Source organism: Dromaius novaehollandiae, chromosome 2 (genome assembly GCF_036370855.1).
Source record: "Dromaius novaehollandiae isolate bDroNov1 chromosome 2, bDroNov1.hap1, whole genome shotgun sequence".
NCBI lineage: Eukaryota > Metazoa > Chordata > Aves > Casuariiformes > Dromaiidae > Dromaius > Dromaius novaehollandiae.
The window spans coordinates 57975285-58001739 of NC_088099.1; the positions used below are offsets into that span (position 1 = coordinate 57975285).

Consider the following 26455-nt stretch of genomic DNA (forward strand, 5'->3'; position numbering starts at 1 on the left):
GATTTATCTCTTTCCCTAATAATTAGAAAACAACCAGGGAAACAACACATCACAAAATCCTTTCAGATTTTATTTTCCATGCCTGTGCACTCATTTTATCCCAAGCATGCAATTTATCACATTCACGTGCATTTAGAAATCTTTTTAAATCTATTAGTACAAAAAAGAAAAAAAGAGGGGAACTTAATTTTTGAAAACGCCTGAGCAGCTTTATCAACTAAACGATGGCATTCATATTTAAAGAAGAAATAATTTTCCAGAGGACCAGCCTCACGGCTAGCGCTCGCTCTACGAAGCACCATTCTTTGTATGCTTCAGGGCATTCAGAGAGTTCAGATCGCTAATCCCACTTCAGCGAAAATTGAGCCCCATTGTTTCTGAGTTCATCTGAGTTTCCATGGCATTTATTATGACATAGTGTTATTTACTTAGTGCAGTTGTTAAAGACAAAAAAACAATAAGTAAATCTTTACGTTAGTATCAGGCTTTTTTTCCCTTCTTACTTTGAATAGACTCAAGATGCACTCACTATTATACAGTCTCAGAGACGTCTAAAAATCTTCAGCAAAAACAAAGTTGTAAGTAGACCTTAAAATTCTCATTTCATTGTTTTGTTTTGGTTTCCCCCTTCTGTATTTTTAAAGAATCTAATTGAGCTTCCTGAACAGCAGCAAAATGTAGTTTATTATCTCCCTCATCAGGTGATCAATGATTTCATTAATAAGACAGATAACAAAACTGTCATATCATCGACACAGTTATGAAAGATGATCCTGGCTTCTTGCTCCATTTTCCAAGGTCTGGGATTCTCTGTGGCAGCTCTAAGTCCATTCAATATTTTCCACAGACAGAGAAAAGTGAAAATCCATTTTGAAACCAATTTCAATTAGGATCCAGAAGCTGTTATCACAGGTGTCGCAGAATGGGCCCGTAAGTGGAAATGTCGCCTATCCATTCTGAAATGAAACCTTATCAGGGTCTACGAAGATGGCTGAGGACAGCCTATCTGTAAATTACTTTTCGTCCTGTGTTAACTCAACCCTAGTTCTGTCATATGGAATTCTTTCCATCCTCTCGTAATAATCTAATGACTAACTAGACACTGCACCAAAACGGCTTTTATTCTGCTCGGGCTTCCCCTGCGGACCACGGTTACAAATGCAAATAACCACAGGCTGCCAGACAAGCCAGCTTATTTAGTAATATCATTTAAAGCTCTCATAGTTTATTATGGGGAAGTAACAGACTTGCATTCTGAAGTCTGTCTCCACCCATTACATTCCTGGTGATTTTTCAATTGCAAACTCTAAGGCCCAGTTATTTCATTAATTCAGCACCCAAGTAGTGAGGCTTTTCTCTCACATCTTTCAGTCTCCTTTTAGCAAATTATCCCATGACGGAGGATTTATTCAGTCAAAGACCTCGGACTTTGAGAGGCAACAAAAGAATCAAGAGACTTTCTGGTCCACCTGCCTGGCGAATGATGAGGCAGGGTAAAGCCTCCCCTAGAGAAACCAATCAAACCATTGTGTGGCACAGTCAGACCTTTTCAACTGTCAAGCCAGGAGAGCAGGAAAAGAGATGAAAGAACTCAGGATGAAGCTACCATTTACAGAACCATGTGGGAATGGTCTCCGAAGATTTAATAATTGGGATGGAACTCAACTTTCTAAAACTAAAAGGAAAAAGAAAAAAGAAAAGAGAAGAGAGAGGAGAGAAAGAAGGAAAGAGAAAGACAGAGACTGAGAGGAGGGAAAAACAGTACTACTCAGGCCCAGAAGGAACTTTTCTACAAAATCCTCTGTTGTTATGCATGAACCCCTGCGCTGGAAAAGAAAAGCAAGCAGACAACAGAGAGAGAGAAAGAGCACGCAGTTTATAATACCAGCTAAGTTTTAGCAATTTATCATCTTATACTGGGAAAAACTCCTTGAATACAAAACTGTTCTATTAAGTAAAACAAAAAAATACATTTAGTTGGGTGTATCTAAACATATTTTCAAGGTACTACAGTGCGTGGGACTCAAGCTTTTGCATATACACACAGCTGAAAGTGTGATGGTTTCTGCATAAACAAAAAGTCATACTAAATGAATGGAAACCAGCACAGTTTAACAGCAGGCATGTGCAAAGAATGTGCATCCATAGTTTCTGGGTAGCAAGACTCCGGCTGACTGCAAGCATAAGATTATGAACTGCTTTTCAACGACCTGCCCATAAAGTCAAATCTGTCCCTTACAAGTCACATTTTAAAATTCTCCGAACAAAAATCAGTATTGTCTGTGTACTTCTCTTTTCAAAGTGCCTTTGCACACACTGAAATGTGCAGCTTTCCACTCACAGAGTGGAAACAGAGTTTACAAGTAAATCAACATTTTTCTGAATGCCAGTCTTACAAAGAAAGAACAGAATCTCTAAACTAAATTGCGATCACTTGCAGTACACATCCAAGGTAAAGATTTCTAATGGGTAATAAGATAAAAACAAAGCAATAAAAACCATCTCAATCCCTCTTATTCAGGATGGCGAAAGAATGCATCTCTCTCTCTCCCCCCCAAAAACAATGAGATATGACTTGGAAAGTACACAGAGAATGTAGTTTTAATATGGTATCTTCTTTTCATAGTCACACACCATACTCTAAGCACACTTCTGTATGCTACACATACATATTCAGTAACAATTTCTATATAAGCAGAAGCTGAAGTTTCACACCTAAAAAACAACTAGAAAAAAGTAAATAGAAACAAACAGAACAGGAATATATTCAAATACAACACTGATGCTTCATTATTTCCTTTTAACTGGAGACAGATAAGAAACAGAAAACATCTAGAAGAGAAAAGATGAACGCCACTTAAAAATCTGTTAAGTAATTTAATTACTTCAACTGCCTTAATTTACACAGTTTCAAATTGCAAAGCCAAATGCTGTGCCTGCCAGAGGGGTTGCCTGGTTTTAAGTCAATTAGAAGGATTTTTTAAATTCTCTTTATTTACTTTATAAAAAAAGAAAACCCTGCTCCACGTAGCTCCTTCACTTGCAGATGCCCAACTTCGGTCTATTTTCAGAACCCAGGAAAACTCTTAAAAGGCAAAAGAATATTTACTGCCCTCCCAATCCTCCCCAACCACCCAGCATCCATGTGGCTGTCAACACTTGTTTCCAGCAGCTGGGAGAGAGGTGCCACCACCCTCAGCAGCAGTGCTGCTCCAGAGCCTTGCCATGCTGCCGTATAGCCTTCCTACTGTGGTGGCATGTGCTGCCTCAGTGGCACAAGGTCATTAGGAAGCCCTTCCTCTTTTAGTATATCTTCCCCAGACACCAGCACTTAATGGCAGTGAGCCCTTTTCTGGAATGTTAACAATATCATTGGCAGCTGCCAACATCCTTTTTCCTGCTAAATCAAACCTCACGGTTGTTTCCCCTCTCCCCCAGTACTACAAGCTATAATGCCTGAATTTTTTGAGGTTTGATTTACAATATTGGACTCTTGCAAAGCACTAGCTACAGAGTATGCTACCATTTGCCATGCTGCAGACACTCATTTTAAACCTTTTTATGATTTTTTATTCTATTTCACTACCTAGGTGCAACCGGGATATGACCGTTCGGGGGATTTGAGTGTTTTGCTGTTGTTGTTCTTAGGGAAAAGAGTTTTCCCACTATATAATTCATAAAATTTAACCTCCACCTTGTTCAGGTGGCAAGGTACTGATGCTAACTAATGTTTTCTCTTGATTCCATCTTGTGTTACCTAGCAGGATGTTAAGTCATTACTTACTGATTACAGTGATTGCAGGGATAAGCCACTCAATCATCTCTTTCTGGAACTTGCAAAGGGATACAGCAGGATTGACATTTAATATCCCTTATGCTATTAACCACCATAGAGAGGGGAGAGAAGGGAGAAAAAAAAGGAGGGAAATCTCTGCAGAATTAATGAAGCAACACTGTACTGTGCTTGCTGATCATTTGGTTTAGAGCAGGGTCAGGGTAGGGCTGGCTCACCAAGGAACAACACTAGAAAACAGTATCAGGCAGAATGAGTTATTACACTCTACTATAAACCCTAACTTGATGACTGAAATTTTATTAGTAAACATAAAGGACCACAGATGCATTATTCTGAATGGATATGTATTTAATCAGCTACTCCCATCAGATTACAATATACCAAGCCATAATGTCCACATTTAATTGCAACCTCTACTAGTTTAAGAATCAGTAGGGCTAGCCTTCCCAGCCTCCCCAAGCCTAGGTACTTTCTTTTAGTTTTTCTCTTAGGACAAGGCCAGAATTATTGGAAGCTAAGGGTACACAAAATCTTACAAGATCAGGTCTTTATGCATACTTTTCTATGGTACTATATGTGACCATTACAGATAGGCATTATGTGAAATATTCGTCTTGCTAAAAAAAAGAATCAGAAAGACCTATACGCTGAAGGTTGTCACTTCCAGTATCTAATACTATAGGATGTTGCTTCCTCCTTGACCTGAAATGAAAAGCGAGTAGTGCCCTCCATTCTCTCTGATTTCAGCAGAGGAGGAGGGGATCTCCTGACTGCTTTGCAGAATCAGGTCTCATATAATCAATTAGGGACTCAATTTGCAGGCCACTAAAATAGTGCAGGCAATGTTTCTTCATAGCTAACAACCTCTTTTGAACCCTGACCTCTCAACAGGACCCCGAACACATCAGTCCAACTAGGGGGCCAAGAATGAGTATTATGATTAACACCTATTTTATGGTGAGCTTGAAAGCAAGCAGCAGGACTAGTAAGCAATTGACAGTTTAAACAGGAAATGTGATTCCTATGGAGTTGTAGACTGCTAAATACTTCCCTCATTCAATTCTGAAAGAACTATAAGAAAAAAAGAAAAAAAGAAAAAAGAGACCTAGATGAAGCTGGCTCTTCTTCCGAAAGAATCAAAGTGTACGAATGAACTTCCTCTCATTTATTCATCTATCAAGCTCGGTCTCAAGTTACATCGTCATTAAGATAATAATTTCTGCTTTCTATCACTTTAGAGTATGTTCTCAATAACTATCTGATTCTTATGAACGTAGTCAAGTCCACAACCTACATACGTTTATAGTTAGCTTTTTTTTAAGGCCGAGTAATAGGTTAATAAGAAATATCAGATTACACTGGAACGAGCTCATGGGTCAAAAACTAGACAAAACGCATCAAACTGAAAATAAGTGCTTGCCTGTCAGACACTGAAGGAGTCCCTATACAATAACTGCATTGTTTTAATGCAACATTACAAAAGAAGTTTAGAGCCAAAATGTGCAAAAGAGGAAAATATTTTAGTCACCAAAAAAAGCTTGCAAGCCAAACAGTAAACACATCAAGGCTGAACGCAATATTATAATCTCCTAATGTAGGCCAAGCAACACTGCAGAGTGCAGGTTTGCCTTTTAAAAGTATTAATTCAGCCTAGACAGAAATTCCCTGTACTTTTTAGAGAATAAAGTTAAAACTTTTAAATATACTCCTGCTACAGATTTAGTGAAAAAAATGAATTGTGTATAGCTAAGGTCTGGGCTGGCTTTGTGGGGGGTTTTTTGGTCAACAACTCTTAGGAAGTATTCCAACAATAAATCTGATTTACCTACAAAGCAGAATATAGTGTCAAAGTGCCCAGTCTGGCAAAGCACTAAAGCAATTGCCTAATTGTAAGCATGCGAATACCCACATTAGAGCCAATAGAGCTATTCATGTGCCTGAAGAGAAGCACTTGCTTGAGTACTTGCTGGACTGGAGCTCCACACTTTACTGCAACACTCCCAGGAAGGGTTCTGCCTCCGGAGCGATGGTGGTTCCCGCTACCGGGATGCACAAGGGCACTGTCCGGGCTGCGTGCCCCAGCCCTCAGGCAGAACGGAAGCGGAGTCAGGTGAGCAGGCCCTGCATTTCTGCTCCAGCGCTGCAGCACTCAGCCTGACACATTAATTTAGCATGCTGTTGATTTCAGCGCTAGCTAACACACCAGGCTGGGAGATGAGGCGGCTGAGGAGCGGGCAGAGGCTGCTTGCTCTGCCAGCCCCATTAGGGCTGGCACTAGCGGCAAAGCAACGGTACAGACGGCAGGGGGAATCATCTCTCACGCTAACGTGTTCACCAGAGACAACCCACAGCAAGACCAAGTCTCTGACTCTGCTATTAACTTCTTGCACCCAGGCCCTCACCAATTCCATACATATGAAGGGTTTCATAACTGTGCAGCACAAAAAAGTAGCCAAGAGTAAACCTACATGTCTGCATTCATCACATTTTAGCAAGGCAGGTTATCATACAGATCCCTGCAATGTTTGAAGTGTTCACCTGAAGATTTCTTTTTAATCCTAGGATTATTTAGAATTACAGGAGGCACAGTATTATCTAACAAAGCAAGACCAATTTCATGACCTGCAACAATTAGGCGAAGGCTCTCTAAGAGCAGCAAAGAACTAATTTTAATGAGTTTATTAATAGATCCCTCTCTTTAGAAAGCCATTCCATGCACAACTTTATTGAAACCTGTGTTTTGTGCATGGAGCACCAATCAGGATGACGGCCTAATCCATACACAGACTTTGTAGGGAACAGGGTCTTACCGCTGTTTCCAGTTCCACAAGACTGTCACTGCAATAGTGCAACATGGCAGGGATGTGCATATGAAGAGAGAAGGTCTGACAACACAGCACTGCAGTACCAAGGTGGTCTGAGACATGGGCCCCTTTATTCCAATGTAATACCAGTGACATGGTCATGACATGAAAATTGTATTTATTTATTGTCACTAATACTTTGCCATAGCAGATCAGTCTGAGGCTATCAAATCACACAATACACAAAAGTAAGCTTATTTTATACCCTGGTATTACGGCAAAAAAAATTATTTATGCAGCCTTTTGTGAATGAGTATCTCCCTCAGCAGTGTTCTTTAGCAATTTTTTTCCCGACATTAGCCTAGCAGTAAAGAAATATAGCAGTAAAGAAAGAAAAAGCAAGAGGAACAATTTGCAAAGAAATGTACCATAGCAAACTGAGTGCAGTTTGGTTGAGATACACAAAATCAAACACAAGGGAGAAAAGATCAAAAGTCTGCAAAAACGAATTCAAAACAAAGTTAAGAGAGGTTCCAAATTACAAAGTCCCACTGAGCATCAAAGTGCTCCAAAGTTTTTTGTTAGTTATTACAAATTATGATTTTTTTAACTTTTTTGAACACATGTATTTTAAAGAAGTTTTAATTTGCTCCAGTACTAAGACCTTCCCCACATGTTTCAGCCTGGAGCACATTTTAATGGCTGAGTTATAAATCCCTGAAATTAGGGGTTTATAATGGAAACGCTGGCAGGCCCTTATCTAACACTGTGCAAGCATCTTAGCAATATATTAAGAGTTTGTGGTTAGGTGAGTGCAGCAGGAATCTTTTTGTATTAAGTAATCACAGTAACCCAGCAGAAGTGGCTAACATCTGAACTATGGCTCACATTGCTTATTGTTTAAGTCTACAGTGCCTCTTTCAAGAGCCAGACACAAGTTTGGGCCCTGCAACTTTCATTGTGTAGTCTGAGTTAAGACATGACCTGCCCTTCCACTTCACCTTCTCTAACTTCTCTCTCCTGCACGCAGATTTGCACCAGGCTTTTTAATAACTATTTTGCACATCTTAAGTTTTGAAAGAATTCCACACTCAATGTTTATTTTAACATAGTTTCTGCTATTGGGTGCATTATTCTCTTTTGGGAACTGTTGAAATAATGATGGTTTTTTGTTTCTTCATTATTGTAAGCTTTGCACAAAACTCCTAACAGCTTTCAACCTACTTATGACCCAAGTTCTAACTGCTTCAGAAGACAGCAAAGCTACTAAGAAAATACTGGTTTCCATAGCACCCCTCAGACAGCTGTCACTCAACTACATGCTACCCTGCCAACTTTGCTAATTAATGTATTGTCCAGAAAGGGGAATACTGATATTAGACATGTTTACGAGGTGACATTGGTATGACAGGCAGATGTTGACCTGCAATGACAGCAGAGCTCTCTGACAAACACAGCAAGGATCATTCCACCTTTTTGTTAATTTTAAAGGTATCTTACCTTGTTTAACAAAGGATTCAAATGCAAATCACAACCATTTAACATTACTATGGTCCTCTGCAAAAAGAGGCAATGAATAAACAAAACCTGCACGTTTTGTTGGAGTGGTGTCTTATATCAACTGGTGATGTTCATGTATTAATACTCAGTACTGAAGAACAAAAGATGCAAATACAATGCAAGCCCAAGCTTTCATGCAAATTGGTCCCTTGTAACCAAAATTCGTTAACATGACAGTCACATCTGCAAGAAGCAAACTTTAAAATCTTGCAACAACAAATTTCACCATGTTTAAATTCCTGAAGTTTTAGTATTAGTATTTGTTTCAGTACATGCTCCATGGAGTACATAGACTAAGAAAAAAATTTCATATCCAGGATGAAAAGCAATTTTTATCCCTTTGAGCCCAACCCTTTATCTCTGGAAAGTTGTTTGCATGGTTACACATTAAGGTAGATTAGAAACCCAAATCCTGAAGATCCTGGCGACTTCCAAAAATACAAAGGCTCTAGCAAGGCCAATCCTTATCCATTGAAAACAAAGGTAACTCATGTTACCTCAAACAAACCCAGGTTCAGGCCCCAGGATATGTACTACATCAGCATCTCATTCCATTAATGGGAAAAAAATACACTGACAAAAATTTCTGGTAATTCTTTAGACCTAGAAAACATTCGAACTCTTGGGAGTTTCATACCCCTGACATGTAGTAATATACAACCTAGATGCAGCAAGCAGTTAAGTACTGAAACTCTTATTAAGCTGATAGGTAGAATAGACAGAGAAAGTGATTTAACCTAAGAGTTTTAGTAAATCAGTGTCAGAATTAGGGATAAATATCTTGAAGGCTGTATTCTTAGCAATCTAACCCAAACATTTGACAATATTGTCAAAGCCAGCCCAACACAGTCAGAGATATGCGCCAATAGAGGGTTTGAGAACAAACCCCTGACACATCAAAAAATATGCAGAATATGTTTTTAAGTATGCATCCATTTGAAAAGTTGGGCCAAGCTGGAAAATCCTATTATTGCAAAAAAAATACAGTGGGGGAGCACTTCAGCTAATGTGCAGCACTGTAATTGTAATGACAACAATGACAGATCTATGCTGACTTATGCCAGTTGAGGATCTAGTTTCATATACTTTAAAAAACTGCTGCAACTTTTTCCATATCTGTTGAAGGATTTCTGTATTCTCAGGGGGAGCAACTCCAACCACTAAGTCAGCAGGTGCTGAGTCTGTTTTGAATCTAAAGTCCAGTCACAGAGAAGGATGCTGGGACACATCATCTAATTTTTACTGACTCACAGAGATTCCCCTCAAGTAGGGCTGCAGGATTTGTGTATTTTCTACTCTACACTACTTGGAAATAAATGTTTATTTGAGAAAGCACAAACCTTTGTTCAAGTTATTGAAGTGAGAAACTGACTTGGATCAAAAGACTAGACGAGCATGCTGGAAGCAAAAAAGGTAAACAGAAAAGGTTTTGCCAGGGATACAGCAGGCTTCTAAAACACGCAGAAAAAGATAGCAATTTTCCCTTTGTAACAATTACTAGAATGACTTGTGCTTTATCATTCTAAGACCATTGCTTAATCTGCTATCCAAAATCCACAGGGCCAAACTCTGCCCACATCTTTTCAAGGGATTTTTTTCCTAGGTTGCAAAGGGAGCTTTGTATTAGTAGGGACCAATACACGCAGCCCTCTTAAACTGAACAATGAGAGGGTGGAGGTTGAGATTACACAGTCTCTGGAGAGGCAGAGAATATGTAAAATTGTCAAGTGAGGTAATCTCTGGGGAGAATTAAACTACTCCATTTTTGCACACCTACAAGCTATACATTCACAACTTTGATATGTGAGGATATACTTGATGTTTTGATGCCAGCCATTAAAGAACCTAAAGGACGTGAGGGTAGCCCTTTGCAAGTACAAGTTTATTTATAAAAGAAGACGACAAGAAAAAAAAACTTTGCCACTAATTTTGACAGGGCTACTTCTGTTGCATTTGTATTAACTAATTGTCTCACTAGTGTAAGAGATATCAATGGCAAAATGCAAAGCACTTGCAAGCCCTGCCAGGCTAATCAAGATGATTTCCAAAACAGGAACTTCCTATACTAAATAACTTTACACATTTACATCTCAAATTAGAACATCTGGAAGAAAAAGACTATTCCTGATGCCAAAACAGGCCTTACTACATCCTACCACTTTCCACCACCACCACCCCTCTTTGTTTTCTTTAGACTTTCCTTAGAACAAACACCCATCCAGGTGCAAATGCTCAATTCACAAGGAATGCAGTGAAAATAAAGTTACTGTAGGTTTGGCTGCTAGTAAATCCCTGCTGTTACTCACCATTGGAAGTTGTGCTGGAGGCAACAGCTTTCTCACTGACATCTGTTCGACTGGAGCATTTCACTATGGAATTCTCCACTTTTTTCTTCTCAGTTGTAGTAGAGCTATGGGACTGCGCCTCCATGATGACTTCTCATTACTTCAGCTCTTCTTGTACTAATACCTGAATGAAACAATCAGAGTCATAAACTTTCAATACTATTAGAAAGCTTAGCCCAAAACCTGTCACACCTCTCACCTGAAGAAGAGACTGCAGCACAATTGTATTAACACTCCACAGGCCATTTGTGGAAGCCCACCAAATCAGGTTTGCATGCATGAACTCCCAAGGAATTTAAGGAAATGCTAATCCTAAAGACAAGCATGTTTGCCTTTAAAGAGAATCAGCATCACAAACTATTATGCTACTTGACAGGTAGGTCCCTTTTTCAAGTCTGTAAGGTTTTGATAGAACCAGGGGAAAAAAGACAGTATTTTTTTCCTATGTCCAGAGCAGTTTGGAACAGTGCAAAAGAAATCACCGACCTTTATGTTGACTATAGAAGCCAAATATTTGAATTTCAATATTCACACTATCTGAACACACTGCAACAGAATTACCCTGTCTATGTCTACATCTTGTCCAACTCATGTAAACATCTCTCATTTTGTTTGTTCAGAAATCTTACTCAAACAAAAGAGCATTGGAGCAACACCCTGAAAACCACAGGGAAAGGCAAATATTATTGCTCGTGACAGATAATGAGTTCACTTTCTTCTGCATGAGAGTTCTGAAAATGGAAAACTCTACAGAGGTGTCTGTCTAGTTATTTTGTTTTTCTTGACTATTTTTAGCATCGTCTACAGTGATACATTCATTTTATAACCCTCAGATCACTTCACCTTATTCTCAGAGCTTTCACATTCATGACAAACCTAAGAACTCCACATAACTTCCAAAGGGGTAAAATCCTTAGCGCTACGCTGTACCCACTTCAAGATACTGAGACTGCCACGATCTTCAGCTGTAAAGAACACTGGTATTTCTAAGCTGTGGTTTGCAGCTTAACTTGACACATGCCAGTCTGTCCAAGTAAGCTTTATACAAATAATAAATATTCAGCACACACCATGCTTAGAACCAAAGTACCTGAGCACTTTGGTGCTTTAAGCATGAATGTATGCAACAACAAAATAATAAATAAAGAGAATGCTTTCAACTCTGAGCAGCACTGCAGTCATTAGCTAAACAGGTCTGAAAAGGAAGTACACTGCACCACTGTTCTAGAACATTTAAATGAATTTGAAAAACAAAGGCTTCAAAACAAGCCACGAAGTAAATTATAATGAAGTGTAATTACATTAGCAACCTGTTTCCCCAATTTTGACAGTCAAAAAAAAAAAAAAGCTACAAAGCCAATTCGCCACAAACACAGCTGTCTAGTAAACCTTCTCTTTCCCACCTCCCTAGTAGGAGTTCTCTTTAATAGCACAATAAAACACTCCAAAGCCTCACAGTTATACAGTGGGGATCAAAGAAGACCCAAATCATGAAATGAACCATTATTTAGGTAGGCAGCATAACCAGGGAATTGGACTACACATCAGAGACTTTCTGCCACTGACATACTGGTCTAACCTCAGGCAAGGCAGCTTTCCTCCCTCAAGTTTCTCTGCTGTTAAAAACAGGGAAAACAAAGATTTGCCTGCCATGACAGATCTAAGATTTTAAGATCTACCTAGGAAAGCGCTATGAATACTATTGTGATCTATGAAATAACTTCCTCCCATAGGCTAAAAGAGAATGTCAGGTGTCTTCAAGTATGAAGCAGCAGAGATCCCCCACCACTCCACACTCCTCACTTGTACCCAGCAATGCACAAATCTTGAGGCGAGATCTCATACAAGCTTTGTAAACAGAACCTTTCATAGCTTTTCACATGGTATCTCCCTCTTTCCCCTCGCACCTTCACACAAGAGCATCCACGGCTTTGGTTAATTACCATATACATCAGCCTTCTCTATCCAATCTGTTGGTAGAAACTGCCGGGAAGTGGGCACCATCCCCCAAACTGTTCACCCAGCACTGACCAGAGCATGCTTATTTTGTTTGTACAGCTCTAGTCACACAAGTATCAAAAACTGCTTCTGTCCATCCTTCAGCTACTGCATGAGCTAGCCCTTCAATGCCTCTTGTGCTCTGATTATCCTTGTTTGAGTTATTTAATTGTCTCAAAAAAGATTAATTTTCATGCCGTTTCTGAAGGAGTGAACAAAGCTATACATTTTCAGTTGTGGTTATTTTTTCTGTTTTGCTCTCTAAGAGCCAAGTCTTCTGTTCAGGCAGCATTTTCATTTACATCAAAGAGCTTGTGTCTCAGCTTGGAGGGGGGAGGGCAGAATCTGTCCCCCATTTTCTTCTGTCCTCACTTCACAAGTCTGTTTCTTTTGGCTAAAAGTGATGAAAGGAAACAATTACACGCTCTAGCCAGCTAGAGAGGAAGAAGCCACATACTCTACCCCCACTTCACAAGGCCAGAAGAGTGGCATGAAACATTTGGGCAAAGGTCACGAAAATGATGACAGGTATCTGCAGCGGTCCCACTGCCTCCTGCCACACAGATCTCTCTGCAGATATGAGCAAGGAGCCCTCACTTCTCTCCACCTCCTCCTCCATCCCCTCTCTACCATGGCAGGACAGTACCTCCATTACAATCTGATCCTAGGCCTGCCCAGAAAAGCAGGGAGACAAAGGTACTCTTAAGGAGTTAATACTGCTTTTATCTTCTAAAAAGGCTTCTTTGGATCATCTGCAATTCAAGAGCAACACTTGGCTGCTCAGACTGGCATCCATCCATTCTCTTGGTTATTTTCTCTCCCTGATCTTTTCTGATGTTTTGGGTTTTCTTTAATGGAGGGAAGATTTAGGGGACATAATCCCACATTTCTTCTCACTGCCTTCTCTATCACTTCACTGCTTTATGCTACTGACTGTGGACTGTGCACTGAACAGAGGCCTAAAGCAGCACCTTAAAAGTGAATTTTCGGTCAGAAAATTGCAGAATCGGCAATGAGCTAATATAAACATCTGCTCTTCATACCTGTTCTGGTTCATGTCAGTTAGTTTACACATAGAAGCCTGTTTTTATTACTGTCAGTATTGAAGAAACCACATTGCAAAAGTAAACTTTCTTATTCAGTTCAACACGCTGCACCATTAGCTGATCACTCCAACCCTGCAGACGTCACCTCCTGTGCCTCCCCTCCTCCTCTCCCAACATACACACACACACACACACACACACACACACACACACACACACGTGTTCCCAGGAAACCTGTAAGAATTCAACAGCTCCAGGACCTCACTTTGCAATTCAACTCCAGTGGGGTATCAGCTATGTGGTGACACATGTCGCATAAGAAGTAAGGAAAGTAGGGAGATTGAAAGACTAATAATTAAAGGTATGTTTTGGTGTGTTGTTATCAAGTATGTCTGACATTGAAGCTGTCAACCAGTATTCAAAATGGTGCCCCTAAAATATTGTTTTCATGAGCACAAACTTTTAACAATCCCACTTCAGCCTGAGCTGAGAGACACAAATCAGATACTCGGTTCATCTAGAATCATCCTCCTTGATCATGGCTGTGATTTTTATTTTCTCTCAGAAATTGTACAGAAATATGAGAATTGCAATCTACCAAAAAAAAAAAAATAGTAGTAGTCCAGGACAATGTGAAGATTTATTCCTACTGGCTGCTAATCCCTACCAAAAAGCATTCTGAAAATCAGCCAGTCTGACATCATTTTCACATTAAAATACGATGTGGTTTATTTTATAGTGTACACGGCTCCCCGAAGCATGTGGGTCAGTGACTTCCCTGTTCCTGCCCCCAGGCCTGAGACAATACATATCTATTCTACAGGAATGAGTTCCACCTACAAAAAACTGTAAAGTGAGTTTCTGTCGGCTGTTCGGTATCTGTGTGCATATGAATGGCAAGAAAATGCTCTAACAGTATACAGGCGAAAGCCTGAACTTTCATAGGTAAACAGAGGGATAAACATTCCTTCCTGAAAGCAAACATTCATGGCTTTTTCCCATTCAGCCATGCTTGAACCTTTTGTAATTTTCCCTGAAGCCTGAACCCAGCACAATTAATTCCAGACCCCCTTTTTAAGTCTAATCCCTCTCAAAACAGCAACCTGCCTGCAGGTGTGTCTCTTCTTTTTAAATCATAAATGTAAACTTTCACCAATTGCATAATAAATTGGAGAAATTTTAGGAACAAGCTTCAGGAATAAGCTAGCTAAATGAAGATAACTGTCCCTTTCAATTGGAATGTCAACAAATGGCAAGAAAGAGTATTTCTAAAATACAAAAACCTTTTTCAAGCAATTTGAAATTACATAATTTCTGGTTCCTGTGTATGCTGATCATAAAAAGGTGCCTCACAATACTGAAAGTAATAATACTTATATACTGGGGGTGGAGGGGTGGAATCTCTGTTCATTTTCTCACACCACCACCAACTAACCAAAATTAGCGGCACAGCCCTCTCCCTAGAACAGCAGGAAATTTGACCCTTTCTGAACATACACTTTTAAAGCTGATGATTTCTTGAAAAATTATGTTCCTTTCCTCCTCTTAAGTAGTTTTTAAATTATTATATTTATATTGAATCAGTTTTAAAAGCCAGATCATGCAAATCTTTATTCATGCCAATAGCCTCACTGGCTTCAACAGGACTACTTGTTTTGGTATAAGCTGGCAGAAATCAGCAACTAAAATTCTCATTTTGCATGTTAGCCTGTTTCATGTTTCTTGCAAACTTAAACCTTCCTCTGCCTTCATTTCTTTTGTTTTTGAGAGGATATATTTTAATGTGTTGGCTTTAAAAAAAATCCTTTCCCTGTTTTATTCAATGCTGCTGTAGCTGCATTCAATTCATTAACAAGTGGTTTGCATCCACTGAGAAGAGCTGTCTGAAATAGCAGTGTCACAGCATTCATCATCATTACATCAGCAGTAGGGAAGTTCATACTGATTGCTATCAGCAACCAGAGTGCCCCAATCAGCGTGCAAGCAAACACAGCATATTTAATTTTTCAGAAATAACTCTGGGTATTTGGGGTGTTCATAGGTACCACTTTGATCCACACTACTGGAGGCAGTCTTTGGGGATATAATACATCCTAAACAGCACAACTGTATGAAAGTGAAAAACACAAGGGGAGGCATGAAGAACAATCAGGAAATTACAGTCTCTCTCAAGCATAAAGAACCCTTTATCAATTTTATCAAAACTGGTTACACTGTTCCTTAGGATTATTTAAGGATAAAAAAAAATCTGTCTTGTTCAGATACATTCAAATGCAAAATTTATATGAAACTATTTTATGCTGTTATATGAGAGCCATTTCACATTGATTTATATAAGCTTGATTCAGATACAGTTAACTTCCAAAACCCACCTAGATTTCAGCATTGCTTTCCATCAAACATGCTAGCAAAGCTGCATTCAAAAAGTTACCCATGATAGTTCCTGCTGAAAAACACACAAGAGCTCAGATATTTCAATACATATCTCCCAGTTGCAACATTAACCTCCTGGTACACCTCAGCATTTTTGTAACAGCTATAGGAATTAGTTTAAATACATTTTTTAAGAAGTAGTATCTTTTTTCAGTTCTTTGTGAGCTAATCCAGAATTCCGAAATCTCCATTAATTACTGCCAGGCAAATTTTGTTCAGATTCTTCCCTGCTGACCCAACTGGTCACAGTAAGAATCTATCTGATATAAACTGAGCAAAAAATAGTCTTAGATTCACTATATATAAAGAACGCAATAAAACCCACTAATAAAGTGATAAAAAAAGAAAATATTTCACAATACTTATCTTTGTTTAATGTACATTCATGATCTATAAATTTGCTAGGTGAAACCAGTATACTACTTATAAATCTGTTTTGAAAGGCAAAGTAAAATTAAAAAAAAAAGAAGCTAGAATCAGACAGGAGGATTTGTTGCTTGAAATTAAAAAAATACCCCAAGTTATAGGGCCCAAGTGTATTAATACAATCTTTCCAAATTCATTACTGTCTGCTGTCTTTTCCTGTATGTTACTTTCCTTTGATTTATTCCTCCCATAAAGACTGAAAAACAACTAAACCTAAAGCCTGGTTAATGATGATCTGATCTGTTCCTGATAGGTTAAATAGCTTGTGGCAACAATAATGCAGGATCACAAACACAAAGGCAATCAGCTAGGCAAAGCAATACTATTATCATCCCCATGATTAAGATCCTAAGTGAGAAATGATTCTCTGGAATACACTGAACTACCGCTCAAGTGTAATAAATGCTAGACTCCAGAGGAATCACATTTGCTTACATCTTTCTGATAAACTAAAAGTTCTGTAAATATTTTAAAACATGCACATATTGTAGGATCAATAAAGATCAGAGTAACACCTTCTACTGAAACAGCACCTCAGTTGCTTTTAATATGCTTCACCCATATATCCTTACAAGTAGATTATCTCTACTTCTGTTACAGGATTTAGAAAGCTGTTAAGTAAAACTCCAATTAAATGTTTTTAGTATTACTTCAACAGATTAAACTCTGTGTCTAAATAAAACAGCTTTCCACAGGGAAAGAAGTGATTCTTAGTTTCTTACCCAGCAAATAGAATTTAATGGATAAAAGTTAATGGATTCAGGTCAAACTGTCTATTTCCTCAAAAGCCCTGTTCTCCTTCCCTAACAGAACTAGCTACTTGGGAACAAATAATACAAAGTTGAGGGTCACAGGGCCAGAACTTACAACACATTTTAGAAGCTTTAAATTTCAGATATTATGCATCTTCTCAGGTAAAAATTTACAGTCCATTCAGCATATTCAATCAAAAATTCATAATCCATTCAGCAATTCAATCCATAAGCATGTTACTTTAATCATACGGTCTTGTATTCCTTTTTCTTCCTTGTTTGAACTTTGACTCTCTCAAAGCCTATGTAAATACAGACAATGAGAAGAATTTATTTTTGAAAAGATATGTGCCCGCAAATTTAAAAAAAATAATAATAAATAAAAAGGACTACATATTTTTAAGTCTCCACATTGCAAATACATTGGGGGGGGGGGAGGAGAGGGGTTAAAAACAGTAATGCACTTACCCTTTACAAACCAGAACTCCTGTCCAATTAAACTAATATTGCTAGAAAAATCAGAATAAGCTGTGTTAGTGCTTGTTTTGCAGTCCTGCATGTACTTATGTTTCAAACCCTGGAGCAGGAAAAACTCTAATAATTATGTCAAAGATTAGCTGAAAAAGAATTACCATGGGGGGGGGGGGGGGATCGCCTATGGACTTTACTGTTTGTAGCAATAGGTGAAAATAAATGGAGAAACTTTAAACTCCCCTACCAAATATACACTCAGTGTTTGCCTATAACTTTCTTCATGAATTCAGTAGTACTAAATCCAAAATAAAATTAAATAATAGCATAGTAACTGCCTTCTGCAAAACACTTGTCTCATGAAACCTGATTTTGAGCATCCACGATGTGGATTTGAAAGGACAGGAATACGCCACAAAGGAAGACAATCAGCAAGTCTTGCTGTGTTGATAACAAACCCTATGACTTCCTCTGCTGATACTGTTATTAGCACTAGAAACACTTTACTAAGGATATAGCATTTTTTTTCCTTTCCCTTCTTGCCAGTTTTTCCACAAACAGGTGGGTAGGACAACTTGCAAGTACCTGTAATGGGTGTGTTTTACATTATGACTTTTCTATCAAATAACAGATCACGACAACTGTCATAGAAAAAAATGGAGAAATACTCTTATTTAGAGCACTAACACTAAATGTGAATTCTAATGGCATGATCATTTTCTTCAGATCTTTTGCTTTATCTCATCAATCCCAACAGATAAAAGTTTCCTTAGAATCAAAACTAGATCTATATATCAATGTCAATCTAAACAGGCACTGAGCTCAAGGAAGAATATATTTAATGCACATCTATTGCAAAGATGCATCCTCTGTTTTCAACTTATGATATGCAAATAAAAGAAGAAAAGACTGACTTCCACATTTTACAATTAGCATTTTAAAACAAGATTAAAGGAATCAAATAGAGTGTTTTTGAAAGTGCCATGTTTTGATCACCATTCTTATTCCTGGAATCCTATTTATCTACTCAGCATACTTTAAGGTTAAGGGATGCCTTGATCCAGAATTTCACATTCTAACCCAACACAGATGTTTTAACAAGTGAAACAGCTAGGAAAGCTCAATGTATCCAAGAAGAACTTCAAGTATGAAAGGTACTTTATAAAACTTTATCTTCAGCCTTTAAAGTTTATTTTAGGTTTTACACCTGTCTCATAGTAGCAGTAAAACAGCATCAAGATTCCTTCAAGTTTCTGTAACTTGACAAAATAACAGAGGACAACGCTGAACTGCTGCAGTATAAATTACCTCACAGCCCACTGTCCCTGTTCAAATAGTATAATCAAAGAATTACACAGCTGTCTTATTTTCCAAGAAAAAAACAGCCATACTGAATTGAAGTGCCAAGACAAACCACACCAAACCACGTCTTGTTATTTAAGAATCTGTTGTGCTAGGATTTCATTTTAATATACATAGTTCAGAACAGCAGACGTTGTATTGAAGTGACACTAGCTTGATCTTTGTTTCTGACTATTCGGTTTCAGGTATTCATACATCTTATTTAATGAAGGCTTCATTCTCTCAGCAGCTGGATGAAGTACTCTTTACACACAGTTGAGTTTCCTGACATTAACAGATTTGTATATAGAGAAAACAGAAATGTAAACAAAATAGCAAACACAGTTGGGGGAAGGTTCAGCTCCAACCCATCAAAAGGTTAGGTCCTTTAGCCCCGATCTAAATAGTAGATATTCTACCACACAAATACAGCAGTATTTTGAGCATAATTAAAAAAAAAAAAAAAAAAGATTATTCCTCCTAGTAATCACTGCAAAAAATAGCTGACAGTACAGTGGAAACTTCAGCTATCAAAATCATTCAAACAGATCTCCTGATATTGGATTCTGATCACCCAGGAAGTATTTAGATAAAAATGTATTCTATCCCAGTTAGCTCTTTGTTGTAAACTAAATAAAATGCAAGCATCTGTAAAGATCAGTGTATTGTCTTGTTTCTTGTTTTGTTCTTAAAACGAGAGACAAACTAACTCTTCAGATCAACAGCCAATTTAATACACTTTCAGTGTAATGCAGGTACAATTTATATGTACAGCGTATATCACAACAAACCCACAGTATGATGCCAGCGCAATCTTTAAGACAGTCTTCCCCTAAATCTCTGCAGAAAGCAGCCTTAAAAGAATCTAGGGATTAGAGTGAGCTGGAAGGTAGGAAGGGACTTACCTCAAACCTAGCGAAGCAGAAATCAGAGCAGTAATTCTACAAGTCGGCAGAATACACTTTTAGAGCTATAATGGTGTGAAGAAGTGCTGGGCAGCACTGCCTGAAGGCAGCACTAATACACTGATGACTAATGACTGGGCCACGCAGACAATGAATTTGGGGGTTGAAAACTAACAGAAACCGTGCAGTACCTTGACAAATGGGCTTTCAAAATTTCATTCATTGAATAACCTTTAAGCACAAAATTGGCTCAAGTTCTCTTAGGAATAACATGACACATGTTGTTGGACAATAAGTATTTTCCTTTTTAATTAAAACTATTACACCAAATACATAAACATGATTACAGTGAATAAAATATAAGAATTAACTATTTAACAGATAGAACAGAACTGAAGACCCAGAATTTGAGGTGCAACACCACTCGTTCGTAAGGGTCAACAAATCCCAGGGTTAACTGCCCAATTCACTGAAATTCACCCTTGGCAGAATACATTTTCCTTTCTCTGCCACTTAAAGGAGAATGAGAACTTCAAACGTATGTTTAATGAGCTGCTACAAATACAATTGGTTAAAAGAGGCTCAGAAATTACGCACTAAAAGCTATATTGTGCTTAGAATTACAACTGAAAAAATCTCATTTTAAAGAGCCTAGTCAAAGTCAAGCTTCCATAAAACAAATCAAGCCCCATATAAACTTTGTAACCTTGTGTGCTGACAAACACATTAAAACAACAGAACAACTCTTTAAAGGGGCTCTCTTTTCCACTGTAAGTAGACTTCCAATTTGAAAATAGCAAATTTGGCTATTTTTACAGACAGAATGAAATATCTAAAGTGTCTCTAAATTAACAAGTACCACTTGCCCTAGACAGCATCGCCTTCAGCAGCTCCTAAAAACTTCAGAAAAGGATCTTAAAACAGGAAGCTTAGTGAGCTCATAAAACTGTTGTTGGAGCCAGGAACACATAGCATATTTAATCTGCAAACTGTGAGAGTCTACAATGATTTCAGCAAGATCTGAGGCATGCCCTCAAGGTTTGCTGGGATCTGGGATTAGGGAGTTGATAAGAACCCTCTACTGCCCATGGACATGTTTTTCTTCTGCAGTTAAACACAAATGCATAGAGACATTTGACTGCTGCTTGGCGTTACTGCTCAAGTTATATAAAAGCTTTGCAGCTCCTTTTGCTGTCAATATATCAAAGTTGGAAAAAAAATCATCAAAGTGTGAAATTTCATTTAAAGTCTTTGCCAGTCTACAGCTCTATTTCACAGACCTATCAAATAAAAGTAAAGATGAAAAATATACTGAAAGAACTTGAAAAGTTTGCAGCAGCACCCATGCCCTATTTTTGTTTATTCTGTCTCATTTTATTTGATTTTAAAGTATAACAAATCAATTCCCTTATAAAAATGACAAAGTCTAAAGGGAGGATGTCTATAAAACCTATGGTTAAAAGACAACTTGAAATCATTACTACTGCTGAACCTTTTGTTGAATAAAAAGCTTCCTCTGTAGCCATTTTAGCATTTTAATTGCCTAACTGCAAGTTGGCAGAAAATTTCTTGAATCTTCCAAAACAATCAGAATGACTACAGAATATGAGTGCCAGAAAAACTAAAGCCTTCTTCAAAGTATTCTTTAGCTAGGGATTTACAACAATTGCATAAAGAAGAAAAGCCTGACTTTTAAGATAATCTACTATAGTCTAAAAGCATTAACATTCCATTACTAAGGTTTTCCTGAGGATTTCATGACTCATTGATTCACTTTTCCTTCAAGTCTGCTTTTTCTTTGTACATTACTGTCTCCATATAGTTGAGTGCATGCAACCCTGATCATTAAACTGTTTCCTTTCATAACTCCAAATAAATCCTGCTTTAATAACCATCAGACTCCTTATTTATCGGGCAAAGATGACTAACTTTTCACTAACACTTTGCAACACAAAAATATACCATTCCTTGCTTGAATTCACAGGGTGAAATTCAAGCATGCTACAGAGTGCAGGTAATGAAATAGCTGTCCCAAAAATGAGGCAGGAAGTGTAACTGAAACTTGTAGGAGTTAGTCTAAAAAGCACATAATTATTTTTTTAAAAAACAAGTAATTTGCAAGATGGACAAATTATACTGACATTTCAATGCGGAGGGCTTTAATATTTTGTTTTCTCTAACACCAATTCCAAAATAAATGGAAATGACTTATAAGAATCAATACTTAAATTTCTTAGTTACGAAAAAAAAATTGTGTTTGAAAATACATATCTTTCACAAATGAAGATTACTTATTGCAGTAGTTGCTGCCTTGGCCACTGCATATGTTTCCAAGCCAAAAACATTACCCTATTTAGGCAGAAAAATGCAGGTGATGGCTTTGTTTTCTAATACTTCTGCAGAAACGCTTTGGAAAACAGAATGTAATACCGAGAAACATGTGCAATCATCTGAATGCAACAGTGCATACATTCATATACCTTAAACCATAGTTTTACTTCCATTTCTGCTTAAAAAAAAAAGAATGTATCTAGACTAAGAACGTCCTTTTCCTACTCTTTCTTCTTACTCATTCAAAATCACATACTCTTTCATTTAAAAGAAATAATCTTCCCCTTTAAAGCATAGCTCCTCTCATAGCTACTATTATTTATGTTTTAATGGGGCTATACAGCAAATGGAAAGTATTTACATACTAGCTAGTTAAACCCAAACCTTCACTATATAAACAAACTCTCAGGAGGCTGACTACAGTTTACACTGTTAAACTCATTCACTATTACTTTTAATACATATTTCCTCAACTGAAACACTGTGGGGTGGACACAGCATTTTTTACATTTTAAGGTTACTTTACTTTTAAAACACAGCATTTGTCTTCCTTCAAAATAATCATGACATATGTAATTAAGAAACTGCCAGATCATTATTAATTTTTAATAAAGGACCTAAATGAAATAATTATAGGAATCAATCAGTGAGGCACCTTTCCAAATTACAATGCAATTGCACAAATACTCAAACTACTTAAGGCCAGTTCCTGAAGATTTCAATCCATAACCTCTCTGAATCCCGAATCCAAAACAATTCCATAACACAGAGAAATCTAAAGATTTCTCACTGTTCCACTGACTTAAATGGTTTCAAAATAGATACCAACATCATGCACAGAAAGACAGGCAGTAGTGCTCTCTTAAAAACATTTGTTAGTTTAGTTAGACACATATTTCAAAGCCTTTGAATTCTGCTTCTAAGTTTTTCCGTAGCACACACAAAAGAATGAAGTTTGCGTGTTGAAGCTTAAAAATCATATTTATTAAGACTTGAAAATCAAGTGGGAAGTATCAGGGGCATGATGGTGATGAATTTTTTGCTGTAGATTGCTACCTAATACTCCTTTAGTTAAGTACCTTCTAAAACATGACACTGTATATCAAGTGGACAACTATCCATACCTTTGACTAAAAGGGTCTTTGAGATCCATACAGTCCATCATTTCAAACTGAAGTGGCAGCTGGAAAATGTGGAACAGCTGGCAAGGAGCTGAGAGAAAATGTTTTACATAAATATATCTACATATAAACTGGCAGAAGGCCACAAACACTGTACCCAGAGGACTGGATCAAAACTATACACCAGAGGGTTAAAAAAAATGTCGGGCGGGGGGGGGGGGCAGGGAGGATTTCGTTTAACCTTTTCTCTTCACGTGGTGTGAGGATTTGGGAGCTGGGCACTGGCGAGCGCGCGAGCGAGCTCGTTTGGACGCACAGGAATTGTGTAAACATCCCGCGTTTACAGGCTAATTAAAATAACAGAGTATCCACTTTCCCCAAACCCTTCAAAGTTACGCGATGTGAAAATCGGCCGATGCCCGAGCGCGGGCCGCTGAGGGGGAGCCCCGCTGCCCCCTCGGAGGCTCCCCCACCCCCGGGCGGCGCGCAGGGCCGCGGGGGGCCGGCCCGGCCCGCTCCCCGCCGGCCCGGCCCGCTGGCCGGCGCAGGCTCCGCAGCTCCAAACTTGACCAAGTGCCAAAGGCGGCAGCAGCGAGAAGCGGCAGCGCCGGCGCGGGGACGGGCACGGCACCGCCACCCCCCACACGCGGGACGCAACTTTCCGCCGGTTCCGCGGCCCGCCGCGCCGCGACACCCAACGGCCACCCTAACGACCAACAGCCGCCCTAACGGCCGCCCCCCGCACGCGCCCAAGGCCGCCCGCCGCATCCCCCCTCCGGGGCGCCCCGTGACGGGGCCGCCTTTCCCCTCCCCAGAAAGTTTGCCTCCCTCCGCGCCCGGGCGCGAAACGCCCCGGAGCTTCTCCGCAGGCGAGGAGGGAAAAGGCAGCGGTGCCGGTCTGCCGCGGGACGCGGCGCCCGGGCGGCGTGTGCGGGCGGGTAAGCGCCCTGCGCTACCGCGGCGCCGCTTCGGCTCCCGCACTCTTTGACAGCCATTTTCGGGGTTAGAGCCCTCTCTTTCCTCCGCTCGCCCGTAAGTTAGAGCGGCGGGGAGGGGAGCAGCGGGCGGGCTCGGCGATGAGAGGAGGGTGCCGAGGCGCGGGGCAGCGCCCCGGGAACAAAGAACTTCTCGGCCAACTCGGTACCTACCTGCCGCCGCCGCTGCCGCCGCGCCCCCGCACTGCCATGGGCCGGGGACGCCGCGGCTCGCCGCCGCCCCGCCGCCGCGGCTAGCGGGGCCGACCCCCGCCGGGGGCAGCGGGCATGGTCCGCGGGGGAGGCGGGCTCGCGGGTGCTGGTGCCGGTGCCGGCGGTGGCGGTGTCCCTGCCCTCCTCCCGCGGGGAGCGGTCCGTGTTGCGTGTGTGTGTGCGCGGATCCGACATCAGTTTCAGTGATCTTGTAATCTGATCCCTTCTGACTCACTCGCACTGACTGACATTTCTGATTTGGTTCAACAAAAAAAAAAAAAAAAAAAAAAAAGGAAAAAGAAAAGAGCGGGGAGGGCGGAGGAGAAAAGAAGAAGAAGAAGAAAAAAAAGAGGGGGGGATCCACCGCCTCGTGTCAAACAATTTTCGGAGGGACGGAGGGGCCCCTCCGTCCCATCCCCTCTCACAGCACCGCCGACGGCGGCCGGCTTTGTTTTGGCTCCGCACAGTCACCGAAGGAGGGAAATAAAAACATTGCGCCGAGATACTCACGTGTTGGAAAAGTTGTCCCTTTTGCTTTCCTCCCTCTCACACACTCAACTCCTCTCCTCCTTCTCGTCCAAGTTTTACAGATGTTGCAGGGCGCCTCTCCGCCACCGCCCCCTCTTTCAAGCGCTGCCCTCTAGATCAGAGCAGGGGAAAGGCTCTTTAGGGATAATTTCTAATTCAAACACCCTCCGCTAAACTTCCCCCCCCCTTTCTCCCCCGCTACCTCCAAGCGGCGGTGGGGCCGCAGGGGCTTTCTCTCCCTCTCTCTCCTAGTCCCCTTCCCGCGGCGTGTTGCAGCGCCGCGGGGGCTAGGGTCCCCCGGCCCGGTGGGAAGTGGGTGATTACTGCATTGGGGAAACGCGGGAGGAGGAGGAGGAGGAAGACGGAGGGCTGCGCCCCGCGGTGCGGGTCCGGCCGGGGGCCTAGCGGGCTGCGACCCGCGTTAGGCGCGCTCTCGGCATGACACCCCGCTCCCGGCCCTCCTCCTCCTCCTCCTCCACCCCCGGCCCCTGCCCTCCCTCTCTCGCCCGGCCCGGCCCGGCCCGGAGGCGGCGACACCCCGCCCACAGCCGGGAGGCAGCGCGGGGGGACGCCGGGCCCTCCCCGAAACCGCTCTCCCCCCCCACCCCCCCCGCCTGGCTCTTCCTCCCTCTTCTCTTCTTCCTCTCCTTCCCCGTCCCTCAGCCAGCTGCCGCCTCGCCGCGAGCGGTCGCCCCTGGCGTCTCCCCGCGCTTGCCCCTTTCTCGTCTGACCCCGTTTCTCCAGCCTTGAGGGGTCGTGGCCTCCTCCCTCCCCCCCGCCCCAAATTCAGGGCTTTTTTGGGGGGGAAACGCGTCAGCTGGGCGGTTTTTATGTGCGTGCTCCGGCTGGCGAGCCGTGAGGATTCACGCTGGCTCCGCAGCCGCCGGCTGCGGGACTTCAAGGAAAGTTTCACCGAAGCCATGTGACTGGGGAGAAAACCGGCGCTTTCGGGAAAACAGGCGCGCTAGTGCGGAGGGAAGGTTGAGCGCAGGGCCTTCCCCGCACGCCGGCGGGCCTCGCCCGCTCCCTGCAGCGCTGCCCTGCCAGGGCCCGGCCTCAGCATCCACCCTGCCCCTAACATCCCCCCTCCCGGACCCCCGTCCTCCCACTGCGCTGTGCGCAGGGATTCAGAAACAACAGGAACCAGGAAGCCAAAAGAGCACGCAACTTTTTTGTTCTAGTATTTCTGCCCTTCAGGAAATGATCCATCGTGACGAGACACCTTGCCTTTTCCCAGTTCTGCAGATGGCTCCCCTGGTACTACAACAGTCTGAGAAAATAGGAATGAACATTATCACAGCCATTTTCCATCAGGTCAAAAGGTGGGGCTGGCTCTCAAGAAAAGTGTACACGTTGAAGTTGTTGCCATCACAATGTCAAATATTTCATATGCATGTTTGTTCATAACCTG

At 40.9% G+C, this 26455-nt stretch overlaps 1 protein-coding gene across 6 annotated transcripts in view; it reads right to left on the bottom strand.

Moving 5' to 3' along the window:
• Positions 1-25560, bottom strand: part of GLI3 (GLI family zinc finger 3) — a 217830-nt gene extending 192270 nt beyond the window's left edge. For 3 of the 6 annotated variants that reach the window (XM_064506607.1, XM_064506606.1, XM_064506604.1), the window contains exons 1-4: positions 25247-25560; positions 25027-25156; positions 24478-24769; positions 10467-10629 (exon numbers count right to left, since the gene is read on the bottom strand). In XM_064506607.1, coding sequence (XP_064362677.1) covers positions 10467-10590 — 124 coding nt within the window. In that variant the 5' untranslated portion in view covers positions 10591-10629; positions 24478-24769; positions 25027-25156; positions 25247-25560. Of the gene's footprint in view, positions 1-10466; positions 10630-23332; positions 23421-24477; positions 24770-25026; positions 25157-25246 lie in introns of all 6 variants that reach the window. The other 3 variants (XM_064506605.1, XM_026121400.2, XM_026121398.2) reach the window with 3 other exon arrangements.
• Positions 25561-26455: the final 895 nt, after the last annotated feature.